Source organism: Neovison vison, chromosome 13 (genome assembly GCF_020171115.1).
Source record: "Neovison vison isolate M4711 chromosome 13, ASM_NN_V1, whole genome shotgun sequence".
NCBI lineage: Eukaryota > Metazoa > Chordata > Mammalia > Carnivora > Mustelidae > Neogale > Neogale vison.
Window position 1 is genome coordinate 12,587,178 of NC_058103.1, and position 14,767 is coordinate 12,601,944.

Sequence of the window (14,767 nt, forward strand, 5' to 3'; positions counted from 1 at the left end):
GAATGCCATTACAATAGACCTAGTGATCAGCCAGGTCAAATGGGAGTGTAAGGATGGAGAGCTCTAGGAGAAGGATTCCAGGAGACAGAAATGGAATTGATAGGGCACGTGTTGTTTTTAACCATCTGGGAAACAGTAATAAAAACTTTTTTTTTTCTTCTTTTCTTGAGTTCAGGGAAAATTAAGGGTATGTGTATAGAAACTAGAGGAACATGGGAAAAATGGGAAAAAATGAAGCAACTATTAACTCCAGGAAAAATAATGGAAACAATTAAGCAAATATAGCCATAATAATACAAACCCTGCTATATGTGTAGCTATAATATATGCACATAGCGTAGGACAAGGGAAGAAAGGAGATACTTATTGATGTATGCTTATTTCTCATTTTCCACAATAAAACTTCAAAAGATAATATCTAAGATAAGTCAAGAAATAGCAGTATGAACATGTTAGTGAGGAATATGTAAATACTGGAGAGAACAGTGGTGTGAAGTGAAAGGGGTAGCTCCTGCCAGTGGAGAAGATGGGGTAAAGCACTCCGGTTTTGTTCTGTTTTGTTTTGTTTTTTTTTTTGTTTTTTTTTTTTTTTTAATATGTTGTAGTACTATCTGCCTTTAACTACTCTATGCAGTACTTTGTTAAAAGTGTAAATGCAAAACTAAATAGCATAGCAGTGAGTATCTTTGTACAAAGTTTTCCTTCTAGAGATTGTAAAATCACTTCTCAGTGTGTGTTGTCCCACTTGTGTTCAAATGTGGATGACATTTATCATTAAACTTCTGTAGGAACAAAGTATCCAAAGCTAAATAAGGCATAATCCCTCGCCTCATGGCCCACTTGTGGCTTAGTTGGTGGTGTATCAGAAGACCTTGAAATATTGGAATATTTTGTATGATTGTCCTTTGGGAACCAAGGATGTGGTGTGAGTGTTAGAGACTTGAATAGAAAGAGTGGATGCTTAGAGCTCACAAGGAACGGAAAGTCTGACACAGATTCCAGGTCCTGCTGGAGAAATAAAGATCAGAAAGAGCTGGCCAGAGTGTGAGGAGGAGTCTTGGGGCTCAGTGAAGGAAAATCCCTCTGCCCTTGGACAACTATACATTTCCAAATGTTGAAAGAGAGATTACAGAGCCCAAAAATGTGAATACTTTCTGGTTTACTGGGGTTTGGTTTTTTTGTTGTTGTTGTTTGTTTTTTAATTATTGGTTTCCCCTGAAAGGGTTTTACCAGTTTTTATGACCTCTGTCAACATAAGGATGTCTGTTTTAACGGTGCACCATTAACTGTGAGTCCTGGCATTCTTAGGATTTTTCCTAATGGGTATAAAATAATGTAACATTATTTTGATTTGAATGTCTTTGATGCTTATTATACCCATGATTTTTATAATACTAGGTAGGCCTTTTCTTCTACTTGTGTTCTATTAAAAAATTTTTTTTTCCAACTTCTTTTAACTGCTGTTTTGTCAAAAAAAATTCAAAATCAATTATTTTGTCAGAAAACTTCAAACTGAGAATTTCTCATTTTTAATGGCAGCAGAGCTGGTGTTAGAAGGTGATGATGCATAGCAGAGTGATAATTTCTTTAAACTAGAGAATCCCTGTCTTGATTCTGACTCACCATAAGTTACATGCAGTACTCTCAAGGGATGTTGTGTAAAAGGTAACATGGCAGCATGGCAGGGGCTGGGGTCTGGTGTGGCCAACTTCCTAGGAGGGACTACAGCCAGATGCAGTCTTTTTTTTTTTTTTTTTAATATTTTATTTATTTATTTGACAGAGAGATCACAAGTAGGCAGAGAGGCAGGCAGAAATAGAGGGGGAAGCAGGCTCCCCGCCGAGCAGAGAGCCCAATGTGGGGCTCGATCCCAGGACCCTGAGATCATGACCTGAGCCGAAGGCAGAGGCCCAACCCACTGAACCACCCAGGCACCCCCAGATGCAGTCCTGAGGAGTAAGAGTTGGACAGGAGAAAGAGGGGTGGGTAGGAACAAGCCATGAGAATGAGGGAAGAGAACTGTGTGAGCTCGTATCCCCTCACAGGTTGCCCCTTGGTTTCTCCTGAAGACTCATTCAAGGTACATTCAAGAAATTATAGCTGGATCTCTTTCCCTTTGGCTGGAGCTGAAGATTCGGAGAATAGAGAGCCAAGGCTGCCTATTAGAGGGATCTGTCGTGCATTTGGGAGATTGTTGTTTTGCCTTGAAAGTGGTGGGAAGTTATTGTGAGGTTTTAAGCAGGAGAGTGTAAGTGTTGTGCTTGCATGCACTTTGTAAACACTCAGTACTGGACAGGCAGAGTGCTGAAATTTTAAAGCTTGAGTGCTGATGCAGGCACACAAGATGACGCCTGAAGATCCAGCTTTCCGTTCCAGCTAAGGGGATTCAGTTCACTTTGTCACAAAAATGAAAAGCATGGCCAGGAAACAGAAGACTTCCTGCCTCAAGGTCTTGTCTTTGAACACTCGGTTAGTTTGCATTTTAGTTAGTATTTTTTTTCTAGTTTGTAAATGAAAGTTTAAATGATAAAGTTAATAAATTAGTGGGTAATGTGGAATCTAAAAATAAACAAAGCCAAGCTCATGGATATAGAGGACAGATTGGTGGTTGCCTGGGGTTGGGGAGAATGGGATGAAATGGGTCAAGGTGATCAAAAGGTACCAATTTCCAGTTATAAAATGAGTAAGTCATGGTAGTCTAAGGTACAGCACGATGACTGTAGTTAATAATATGGTATTGCGTATTTGAAAGGAGCTAGGAGAACAGAACTTGAAAGTTCTCATCAGAAGAAAAAACTTTGTAACCGTGTATGCTGATGGATGTTAACTGAACTTACAGATAACATGCAGTTATCATTTTGTAATATATACGAATACTGAATCATTGAGTTGTACACCTGAAACTAACATAATGTTATATCAGTTATACCTCAATTATTTATTTATTTATTTTTAAACAATTTTTAAAATTTATTTATTTTCTGTATAACAGTATTCATTATTTTTTCACCACACCCAGTGCTCCATGCAATCCGTGCCCTCTATAATACCTCAATTTTTTAAAAATAACAAATTTGTCAGTAAATCTCATTTAGAATTCAAGGATTTTTAAGTTTGGAGGAATCAGGAAAAATAATTTTATTTGAGGGTTATATAGAAATGTGCATGGATATTTGTATATGTGCATAATTAGTAAAGAAAAAAAACCTGGGGGAATGTGGTGTGCATTGGTTTAAAAAAGTTATTCGCTCTTCTCTTAATTGCTGTTGACAAGTTGTCAGAAACATTTGTAGAGGGCTCCTGTTGTCAGCACCAGGATATACATGGATTTTAGGTCAGCTTGGCAAGGGGAGGTCTGCTGCCTCTCCTGGAAGCAGGTAGATTCTTTTGTTGTTCGCCTTCTGCCCCTCTGCTGTGGTTTTCTGGTTTTGTACTCAAGTAAGTCTCCTCAGAAGTGAGCTGTCCCATGTCCTGGACCCTTCCTCTCTTCTGCCCTTATCTTTCGATGCCTATCTTACTGTGGGTGCCCAACCACACCATGTCTGGGGGAGTACACAAACTATCATGAGTGGCTACCCTTGAAGTTGGTATTGGGGTGTCCTGAAGGAGAAGATATATTTTTCACTTTTTCTGCACTATTTCCATTTTGTTGGTTTTTTTTTTTTTTGAAACAAAAAGCATATAATTCGTTCACTTAAAAAACAGCATTGCAAAAGGGGGCAGCAATGGGAAGACTTGTATGGGAGAAAAATCACATAAGCATAAAAGATGATTATCCTGACCATCATGAATTTGATGGTGGTTGTTTGTAATTTCTCGTTTCTATTGTCCTCCTCACCTGTGCTGTACTAACCAGCCCTCCTTTTCCTGTGAATGTGTTTATTTACTTTGCTAGGATTTTAAAGAGCTGATTCTATTGTGCATTAGTTTGCCTTTTGGTGATTTCACTGTGACGGTGCCTTGTCCAGTTCTAACGGATGCACTTCTGGTCTCTCTTTTAAAAGATTTGCTCATTTATGTGGCTGTTTTTCAAGCCCTTTTATGGTAACTGGATAGAAAGGAAGAAGGTCAAATCGCTGTTATTTTTCATTTACTTTTTTTGTGAAGGTTCCTAAAGAGAGAAAAATGAAGCCAAAATCGATATTAAATTTTAGTTAAGTGGGCTTTTTTTTTCTTGACCTGTCCCCCTCAACATGGATATTTATGAGATAACCATAAGTACATTTTAGATTACATGATAAATTCTGTTAACTTATCTTTTAATTTCTAGTCCATTTTAACTGAGATCAAGTGATTTTTGTTTCTTATCATATGATTTCAAGGATATTGAGCTTAGATGCTTTGGGGATTTAAAAAAAAAAAAAAAAGGCCCTCAGAAACCTAAACATCTCATCAAGGAGAGGCATTTTTGGGAGGGAGGGTGTTCTAGGGCCAGCAGCTTGGGTGTGGAGTCAGACCCCTAGAGCCGTGACCCGGTTGGGGAGGCAGGGTCTTCACGCATGAACTTTGTGGATCACACCGCCTAGCAGTTGCTGTGGGGAGTAAACAAGGTTGTGCACAAAGGATGCTCAAACTGTGGTTCAAACTGATGGCGACAGATTGTAGAGGAGCGTGTTCTGGAAGAACATCAGGGCATAACTGATGGGATAGGAGTCTGGGCTTGAGGAAATCTGGCTTCATTTGTGGGCTTTGCCCCCTGTTTGCCTTCGGTGAATTTACAGTTTCTGACCCCGAGAGACCACATGTAGAAGATGAAGGTTTTGGACAGGGTCTTCTTTCTTATAACTCACAGTTTTAAATGCTGAACATAAGGTCAGAGAGGGATATCCTGGATCTGAATCAGTCATCTCCTAGATCTTTATGCCACAATTTTTCCTGAATTCTAGGCCTAAATCACACAATAACAGGGTAGTGATTGAGGCAGAAGTTCCCAACAGACAGGTGAGTTGACCACCTCGCATTTTAAGGACGTTAATTATCAGTAGTTTTCTCCCACTAAATGTATTTCTGCTAGATACAGAGATTCATATTGGAGTTAGACTTCAGAAGTAATTACTGAGCCTGTAAAGGGAGACCCTTTTTCTTTTACAATATATTTTTGAAGTAGTTTTCTGCCATTAGTTTTCAGCCAGTCCAATAATTATGGGGAGCAAGCCCACCGGGTGTGAGTACTTTGTGTCATACACAATCTACTTACCTCCCTGAAAATGGAGATAACCTCACACGGTGCTCATGAGGAGTGAAGGCATAAACACCTTTTGGAGAGTGAAGTGGATGGGAGTCCTGACACTGTGAAGCCCTGCAGGGAGAGCTTCTAGTCAGAAATAAGGGCAGGATGAAACAGACAAATGAACCATCTGCAATCTACGGAAATGCTAAAACAAGGTGGGGTGATTTTAATTTCTTTCTTTCTTTCTAAGCTTTTATTTATTTATTTAATTTAGAGAGAGGGTGCATGAGCAGGGGGATGGGCAGAGGGGGAGAGAAAGTCTGAAGTGGACTCCAGGCTGAGAGCAGAGCCTGATGCAGGGCTCGGTCTCATGACCCTGAGATCATGACCTGAGCCCAAACCAGGAGTTGGCCTCTCAACGGAGTGAGTAACCTAGATGCCCACTTTAAAGTTTTAAGTCTTGGTCCTTGGGTGGTATTTTAAAATCTGCGAAGTGAAATGTGGTTACTGTTGGTATTAATCATGATTAACAATTATTTGGATATTAGAATTGTATGTAGAAATAACAGTGTTTATTCATTATTCTCACTGGTGCTACTTTCTGCTCTTTTTCTAAGCTGAATTTATATGTGCTTTTTCAAGTGCACTTTCTTAAATTCTTTTGGACTATAAATACTCAGTTGAGATCCACGTTGTGTTTATTAAAGCCACTGGTGATACTCTGTCTGACTGAACCCTCTGGATTTCCCTAGTCTCTTCTGTTCCAAGTACATTCGAGGGACCTGAGGGTGGAAATGTTCCCTCTGTGTCTCCTCCTGGGAGGGTGACTAGCATAGGGCAGAGCACCATCTGGTGCCCCCGAGTCCGTGCTTGCAGCCTGATAAGCTGTCTTCGTGATGTGGATTCTCTGCTGCGGTTCCTCGTGTGTAGGTCAAAGGCAGATTTCACAGCGTATCTAATTTAAATCTGACTTAATACAGTTCAGACGTCTTTTCCTTCTGTCCCCAGAGGAGAGAAGGTCAATACTATTGGGCTCTTCTCTCCAGGTTGCAAACAGTTTCAGTTTCTTGAGCCATCAATATCTCATAGCAGAGTAACATGGTGACAGTCTTTACACCGAGGCTGAATCTCTGGGGAAGGAGGGCTGTGAGGACGGAAGGGGAGATGCCTGCGGATGTGGGGAAAGGAGATGCGCCCCCCGGGAGGGGCGTGAGTGATGGCGGCCCAGCCTCACTCTGGTCAGACAGCCTCACCTGGTTTTCCACGTCACCACCACCTGGTGAGGGGCTGAAAGGTAGGCCTGCTGGGCAGGAGGGAGCTTTTATATCAGCATTAAATTTAAAGATGTCATCTGTAAATGAGGAAGTATAGGCAGTTGTGTTCATCATCTGTATGAAGTAATTAATCAGATCTGTCAATACTGCTGATCTCACAGTCTTGAATCCTCTACACGTCACGTAGCCCTCTTTGATTTAATTTAAATCTGACAGTTTAGTGCAGTATCATCTCCTATGAAGGACATCAGATCTTTTGAATTTTGAGCTGTTTGGTGATTCGAATGGTTGGAGTTTTAACACAGTGCAGTATCTTATAATTAGTATTCAGATGTGTGTTCATTGTACTATATTCCCAGGGTTTTGTTTTTTTCTTTTTTTGTAACAGAATGATTATTTCTTTCTGTTTCTAAAAATCACTTCTGAAAAATTATAAAATGATTATTTTTCTCTTAAGTTTTTTCTTCTGATTATTAAAGTTACACATGCTCATTTTAGAAAATAGTATGACTACAAAAAAAGGGGGGGGGGAGATATAAAGAAAAGAAAAAAGCCCAGAAGTTATTCTTAATCCAATTATCTAAAGACAAGCATTGTAAAATCCTTTGGGGAACTCCCTTTGGCATGTTTATATATCTATATGTAGCTTTTAAAAAAAACAGCTATATTTATAGTGTATATACAATTTTGTTTCTATCCTAGATTATTCTAAAATTGGGCATTCTTGTCCCCAGTTGTGTTCAACAGGATGCACAGTATAAAAATGTTCTGTTTTTTTAAAAAACAGAATCCATGGTCATATCCATTAAGAAATCTTGGTTTAAATAAACTAGGTTTTTTTTTTTTTTCTCATGGCGTCTTTAATCTACTAAAAGTTACTATCATGTCCGAAGGGAGGTGATATATACTGTGTCCCTGCCTTATTTAATTATGGGACCCTTTTATGTGGATTAATAACTTGCAGAATTTGAGGCAGAATTTGGGAAAAGCTGATAAGGATTTCCCCCTGCATATGAGACATTTATTGGTTCTTCCCTGGCATCCATTTTTCATGTTCCCTTTTCTCTAGATCATATTTGGTATTAAGTGGTTTAGTACCAAGTCCTGTTTGATAGTCAGCTGTGTAGTAGTAGATCACAGTGTACAGTATTGTTGAATACAATTTTTATGAATTTTAAATGAATATTAATATACAAATTATTACATCAAAAACACACACTTGTTTTCCTGATCTAGTCTGGTCTTGTAACATCTTGCTGCCAGATATGGAAACACGCAGGGCCCCTGAGCTCCGATTTCTTTTCCTTGAAAGTCTTAGTTTACTGAACGTCAAAACCCATTATTTTCCCTTTAATAAATCGGATTCACTGTGACCCTCCTGCTCATTCCCTTTTACTTTACTTCTACCTTTACCATTCCACCCGGAGCACCTCAAACCTAGCTCTTTGGTGTTATAGTAATTACGTAAGTTTAGTCATACTTACGTATAAGAGATAAATATTCCCATTTATTTCTCTTTTTCTTTGGCCAGCTGTTGAAACGTTCACTGCTCGTTAGTAACTGCACCGTGTAACCTCCTCGGTACCTACTTTATTCCATCATCTCTTTTTTTGCCATCAAGCTTTCGGCCAAAGTTTGTTGTGTCCTTCACTAGGCCTTTGAAATGTAACTTTTTTTCATTAAACTTTTTTAGTTGGGCAGGTGGGTAGGATCCAGATGTTACTCCCAATTTGGTTCTTGCTCTGGCTTAATGGACACATTTTAAATTGCTTGCTTATCTCCAAATTCAAATGTGACTTGATCCTGTCACAGAGTGTTGTATCCCATAACTTTTATACTCCGTTAATTTCAGAGCAAGTGTTTTGAATCTCCTTTGTCTCCATCAGTGGTGTCTTTTTCTGATAATGACACTTGAGAACAGGAGCTAGATTTATCAACCCTGTTTTTCCCATTCCTTCCTGCTTTTTGTTGAAGGGACAGAATGGAAATGAAAAAAGCGGGAAATTCCTGTCTAAAAAGTTATGTTTTGATTCAGAGATCTTAAATTATGCATGACATTGCACTGAGATGTTTGTATGTGTTTCAGACCCTCTTGAAAGAGTGAGACAGCCCTTCCAATGGAGATGTTGTTTTTATGTAAAGTGAATGAAATTCAGAAAGCCAGGAAGGGATGTAAAGAAAAGAGTTTACCTTATTTGGTTATCTTTGCTAACCTAATGTTCAAGCACTGTAAGCTTATATTTCTATTTTAAAATAAAGCTGCTTATTCCATTCTAAAGAATATTTATGGGCATTCTAAATCTGTATATACAACTTTGTAAAGTATTTACATTGATACTTTCATAAATAGTCAAATTTCATAACTAATATTAAATAAATACCAGTGGATGAATTTAACAACATCCCATTTTGGAATATGGACATATTTGATGAGAAGGTCTGCATCTTTTTGGTGAATATACTGTATTGTGTTGTAAATTATTTTAGGGCAGAGGAAGTGTAGTTGTTGGTTTTTCAGTATTTGGTTTTGTTTTTATTTTTTCCCTTCCCACATCTTTTTGTGTAGCCTTTAAACCATTCTTTATGCCCTTGGCATTGAGAAAGTTTCTCATGTTGTTCCTTTTGTTGGGTTCCTTCAATTCTTTATTGTTCTCACTTCCTTATCCCTCATTCATTCCTTGGAAAAAAAATTATTTTTCCATTTTTTGGGTAGTTAATTCGCCGTACAAAATGGGTAAATAAGGAAGATATCAAATGAATACTTGCATGTATTTTATCTGGAGTTTAGGGAAAGAGGGTCATGAGTGGAGACGTGGAGGCTGCCGCACAGAGATTATATGGGAAGGTTTGGGTACTTCTGACATCACCAGAAGGTACTGGCTACCATGCAGCCACCACCCCATGCAACTCCATTATTCTGTCTGTGTTCAGTGGCACAGGCAACTGTGTGATCCAACCAAGTCAGCATCCTGCTTTCCAGAGGAGTATGTTTACTTGGGTGTAGCCGTGCCTGCTGTCTCATCCTAATGCCCTCAGTGCCCCCATGCATCCCAGTACCAATACCTTTTATAGCCCCTTCAAAGTATGAATCACCAGTTTTCAGTGGAGCCCACTGGTAATACTGAAGAGTGTGCAAAAAGAGAAAGGCAGGGGAAAATGAAGAACATGATCAGCATGGAAATCTAGAGAAGAGCATTGTAGGGAGGAGGGGAGGGGTCAAGAGTATAAATGTCTCAAAGAGCCAGAATGATGGGGACTGTTTTTATACCTGTAGCTTCCCTTGAAAGAAGGGGCTGTTTTCTCAAATGGCCCTAGCACCAAATGTGTGGTCAACACTCAGAAGGAAATTCAGAAATGCTGGGGATGATGCAGAAGTGAGGAGGAAGCACTTCTGGAAGGTTGATATTATCAGGAAAAGAACAGTGGGCTTCACTGTGATGAAAAGACGGTATCATTTTCTGATAGAATCCACAGCAAGTCCCTGAACTAAACAGTGGGTTGGTATTCTTACTAAATGGGTATAACGTAGACACAAGTAGTGGTACCTAGAGATGGAAAATTAAATGTGTACCAAGGAAATTTCTATATAGCTTACTCCTTCAACAGGTGGAGGTGATGTGCTGTCAGTGAGTATTGTTCTTCTATTTAAATCTATTGCTTTTTACTGTATTTATTGATGTTTAGGCAGGTTTGCTGATAATAAAGGGAATTGCTAATAATTGTCAGCATATGTTTGCTTTTCTGTCGACCTTAAGGAATGGGTTTTAGGTGTAACTGATCTGTCATAATATTACACAGATGGTTGACATCTTTATTTTTGACTAGTTTAACAAATGCAAAACATACATATATTTCTACATTTATTAGTCTCTGTCCAAAGTTCATATTGCACTGAAAGGGGTTTGAGCTATGCTGTACACAAGGATAGTGAGAAAGTGAGGGAGATGGGGCAGGGAGGGAATGAGAATAGGAAAGAAGGTCCCATGGCAGAGACAAAAAAATACCTGTTACTTGTCTGTCTTCAACTCCTTGGTTTTTACAGGTCATTAAACTGTGGGCATGCTCTCTCCCCATGTGCCCATCCATATTTTGAAATTAAAAGAAAACATTGCATTGTTTTGCAAGATGTAGCAGGAGTCTTGGCATTTCTTTCAAGTTGCAAAGAAATTTTTATGAAATATAAGATTTTTAAAAGCTCATTAAAAAATCCAGGAAGGCTTTGAGATGGTTCTGAGGAGGAGGTCCGTATAGACAGCCAAGCCTGGGCATTTCCAAGTCAGTTCTATTTATTGTCTTTTAGGGCTGGCTTTCAGTTTCCTCCTACAATGGATACAACTTCACATATCCTAAAAAAGACTGTTCTGCAACAAACTATTTTCTGAGGGAAATGAAACGTGACAAGAATGTCTTTAGCCTGGTGGCATTAGTGTGTTGGCCTTTTGGAGACTGAAAGCTCTGAGAATAGATTTATTTGGATTTCTGTGAGCTTGTGAGAAATGTTGAAAGCATCTGATTTTTATAAGAAGCTACTTAGAATTGTTCTTTATGCCAGTGTGTTCTTTGTCTGAAAGCTTGTTTCTTTGAAATCAACACCCCACCGCCCACCCCCCACCCCCAGTTACAAAATAGCTCATAAATTCTAGCTTTGGTTGCCTAAAGATTTTTTCCTTTGGAGCAGGGCTGGAGGTTACTTTGCATTTTGGCTCAGTTGCCTGGTTTTCCTCCCATTTTATGTGGAGCACTTCTCGAACCTCAGCTGCGGCCACATGTGCTGTCCTTCTGCCGCTGGAAGCAACAGTTAGCACGTTATTCCGCTTGAAGGCTTACAGTTCGAGAGGAGCATGCAGCCTTGTGAATTGTAAAGGAATCCAGAGCAATCCGAGGAGGGCAGAAGTGACTGGAGAGCTCAAAAGCCAGGTTTAATTAGGTAGCCCTGCAAAGCCTTTATCCCCTGCACAGAAGCGGGGGGAAGAGGAGCGGGAGTGAAAACAATCTGCGTTTCTCTGCCCGGCTGCCTGGCCGGCCCCTGAGCCCAGCTGGAGCTGAGCCGGCCCTGCATTCTGCAGGCAGCGTGCAGTTTCTGAAACTCCCCTAAATGTTCCAGCCTTTAAATAGCAGCGAGTCTTCTAAAAGGATGCCGCGTGCTCCAAGAGAAATTAAAGCGGCTGCCTCGGAGGCAGGAGGCCGACGAGTGAGATGCTTAATTATCGTGGAAGTAAGTGCTTGTTACCGAGGAGCCGAGTGCAGCAAGCGCGGGTCGTCCTCGGGGTGTCAGCCGTGATTTGTAGACAATGCAGCCCTGTCAGCGCAGTGCTGGTTCAGCAGCATCCTTCCAAACATGTATTTGGCAAGAATTTAAAGGCCACCTCTTGTGTAATTTGTGGAGCCTTGGAAAGGGGTCCTCTGCCTTTATTTTCAGGATGTACGCAACCATGCGGGGTTTTGTACTCAGAATGTGTGCCTCTTCCCTCCTGCCTGATGGGCTCACAAGGAAGTTGGTGTTCTTCACCCGTCACCTGCAAGGATGCTAACACTTCTCTGTCGTCTGTCGGGGAATACGGAGAGGTCTGTCCAGAACAGCATTTTTGTTTCTGCTGTCTTAGTACATCAGCACCGGAGGGTGGGGGAGGAAGCAATGCGTAAGGAAATGCAGGCGTTTTGTTAATTAGCGGAATATTTCTAGCTTCAAGAGTAGACTAAAGGGAGCTGGGGAAGAGGTGGTGGTGAACGCGGGATTCGCGCTGCTCCTCAAGGGGTAAGTAATAAAGTGAGGGAAATACAGGGGAGTGCTAATGGAGGTAATGGCTCCGGGAGAACCCTGTTTATTTTCTCTCTATTGTATCTGCTCTTGCCAACTATGTTAAGCGTTTGTAAAGAAACTGAAAAAGCAAGTGGGGTTTTGAAATATGAAGGATGTTAAAAAGTGAGTGTTGCAGTGTACTTGATAACATGATTTTTAGTCTGGTTTAAAAACTGACTCTACATTGTTCTGATTATTGAACTCTGTTGCTCGTGTTTCGAACTTCTGGTCGGCGCAGTGGTTCATGATACTCTCCCTTATGGGAGATCACTGGAGCCTGCACTTGGGGTAGGAGCCTTGATGTCTTGGAACAAGATTCCCGACCCCACCCCACCCCCATTACATGTAACAGTTCAATGAAGCTAAAGTATTAATAGTCTTTCAAAACATATATTATTTAAATGCCTTCACTTTCTTTTAAATCTGCTTTACTAAAAAGATGGGCTGTGAACTGTGACCCGCAGTCCATTATTGAGTCTTTTAGTTTCATGTGTCTGGTTTTAGCAATTGCATATTTATTTTTAGAGGTATTTATCAAATGCTAATTCTAATTGTCCTTCTCTCTTTTAGAGAAAGCATGGGATTGTGGCAATCACAGAGTCCCAGTAATACAAGTTCCGTTCAGTTTTTTCTGAAAGAAAGCTGTCTGTGAAAGCAAAGCAAAGGGAACCATTGTGGATTATAATGTTTTGAAGATCTGGATTTTCAGAGGTTTGGAAACAAGGCATCATTTCACCTTTTAAATGAAAAAGATTAAGATCTCATGCAACTGCTGTATTCTCTGGAAACCGTTCTCCAAAAGGGAAGTGCACATTTAAAACTTAGCTATGATGGTCCTTTGTGCAGGGATTTGAGTCTGATTGCTTCTCCATCATGACCAGCTTGAAACGGTCGCAGACAGAGCGGCCCGCTGCTCCCGAAAGGGCCTCAGTGGTGGCCACGGATGGCGCTCCCAAAGTCCACACCGACGACTTCTACATGCGGCGCTTCAGGTCCCAGAATGGCAGCTTAGGGTCCTCGGTCATGGCTCCGGTCGGGCCTCCCCGAAGTGAAGGTTCTCACCATATAACCTCCACCCCCGGAGTCCCCAAGATGGGGGTTAGGGCTAGGATTGCGGATTGGCCCCCACGAAAGGAAAACGTCAAAGAATCTAGCCGTTCAAGCCAGGAAATAGAAACCTCAAGTTGCCTTGAGAGCCTGTCCTCCAAAAGCAGTCCTGTGAGTCAGGGGAGTTCTGTGAGCCTCAATTCCAGTGACTCAGCCATGCTGAAGAGCATACAGAACACGCTGAAAAACAAGACGAGACCGGCGGAGAGCATGGACTCCAGATTTCTCATGCCCGAAGCCTACCCCAGCTCCCCCAGGAAGGCGCTGCGCAGGATCCGGCAGCGGAGCAACAGCGACATCACCATAAGTGAACTTGACGTGGATAGCTTTGATGAATGTGTCTCGCCCACCTACAAGACTGGGCCGTCACTGCACAGGGAATATGGTAGCACCTCTTCCATCGACAAGCAGGGAACGTCCGGGGAAAGCTTCTTCGATCTGTTAAAGGGCTACAAAGACGACAAGTCCGATCGCGGTCCAACTCCAACGAAGCTCAGTGACTTTCTCATCGCCGGTGGGGGCAAGGGCTCCGGTTTCTCTCTGGATGTTATTGACGGGCCCATCTCCCAGAGAGACAACCTCAGGCTCTTTAAGGAAAGGGAAAAACCACTCAAGCGCCGGTCCAAGTCCGAAACCGGAGACTCGTCCATTTTTCGGAAATTACGCAATGCCAAAGGTGAGGAACTTGGAAAGTCGTCGGATCTGGAGGATAACCGGTCGGAAGACTCTGTCAGGCCCTGGACGTGCCCAAAGTGCTTTGCCCACTACGATGTCCAGAGTATATTATTTGACTTGAATGAGGCGATTATGAACAGGCACAATGTTATCAAGAGGAGAAACACCACCACGGGGGCATCAGCCGCTGCCGTGGCCTCCCTGGTCTCGGGACCTTTGTCCCACTCGGCCAGTTTTAGCTCCCCGATGGGCAGCACCGAGGACCTCAATTCCAAGGGGAGCCTCAGCATGGACCAGGGAGATGATAAGAGCAACGAGCTGGTCATGAGCTGTCCGTATTTTCGGAACGAAATTGGGGGAGAAGGTGAGAGGAAGATCAGCCTGTCAAAATCCAATTCTGGCTCCTTTAGTGGGTGTGAAAGTGCCTCCTTTGAGTCTACGCTTAGTTCCCATTGCACAAACGCGGGGGTGGCTGTCCTCGAGGTGCCCAAGGACGGCCTCGTGCTGCATCTGGACAGGGTGAAGAGGTATATCGTGGAGCACGTGGACCTGGGCGCGTACTATTACAGGAAGTTCTTCTACCAGAAGGGTGAGTGCAGATCCTGCAGCCTCGTGGATAAAGTAGTTAAATGTCTCTGCTACCTTTTTTGTCTTTTTGCATTTTTGAGTGAGTTCCTCCTTTCAGGCATAGAAATGTATATTTACTAGGAATGGTTTTTTAAATGTAGTGGGTGAAATTAT

At 41.6% G+C, this 14,767-nt stretch overlaps 1 protein-coding gene across 15 annotated transcripts in view; it reads left to right on the forward strand.

Moving 5' to 3' along the window:
• Positions 1 to 14,767, forward strand: part of SIPA1L1 (signal induced proliferation associated 1 like 1) — a 368,863-nt gene that overhangs the window by 219,041 nt on the left and 135,055 nt on the right. For 12 of the 15 annotated variants that reach the window (XM_044230270.1, XM_044230260.1, XM_044230258.1 and 9 more), the window contains one exon: positions 12,815 to 14,615. In XM_044230270.1, the coding sequence (XP_044086205.1) occupies positions 13,118 to 14,615 (1,498 nt within the window). In that variant the 5' untranslated portion in view covers positions 12,815 to 13,117. Of the gene's footprint in view, positions 1 to 11,544; positions 11,660 to 11,762; positions 12,010 to 12,167; positions 12,200 to 12,814; positions 14,616 to 14,767 lie in introns of those variants that run through there. The other 3 variants (XM_044230267.1, XM_044230266.1, XM_044230268.1) reach the window with 3 other exon arrangements.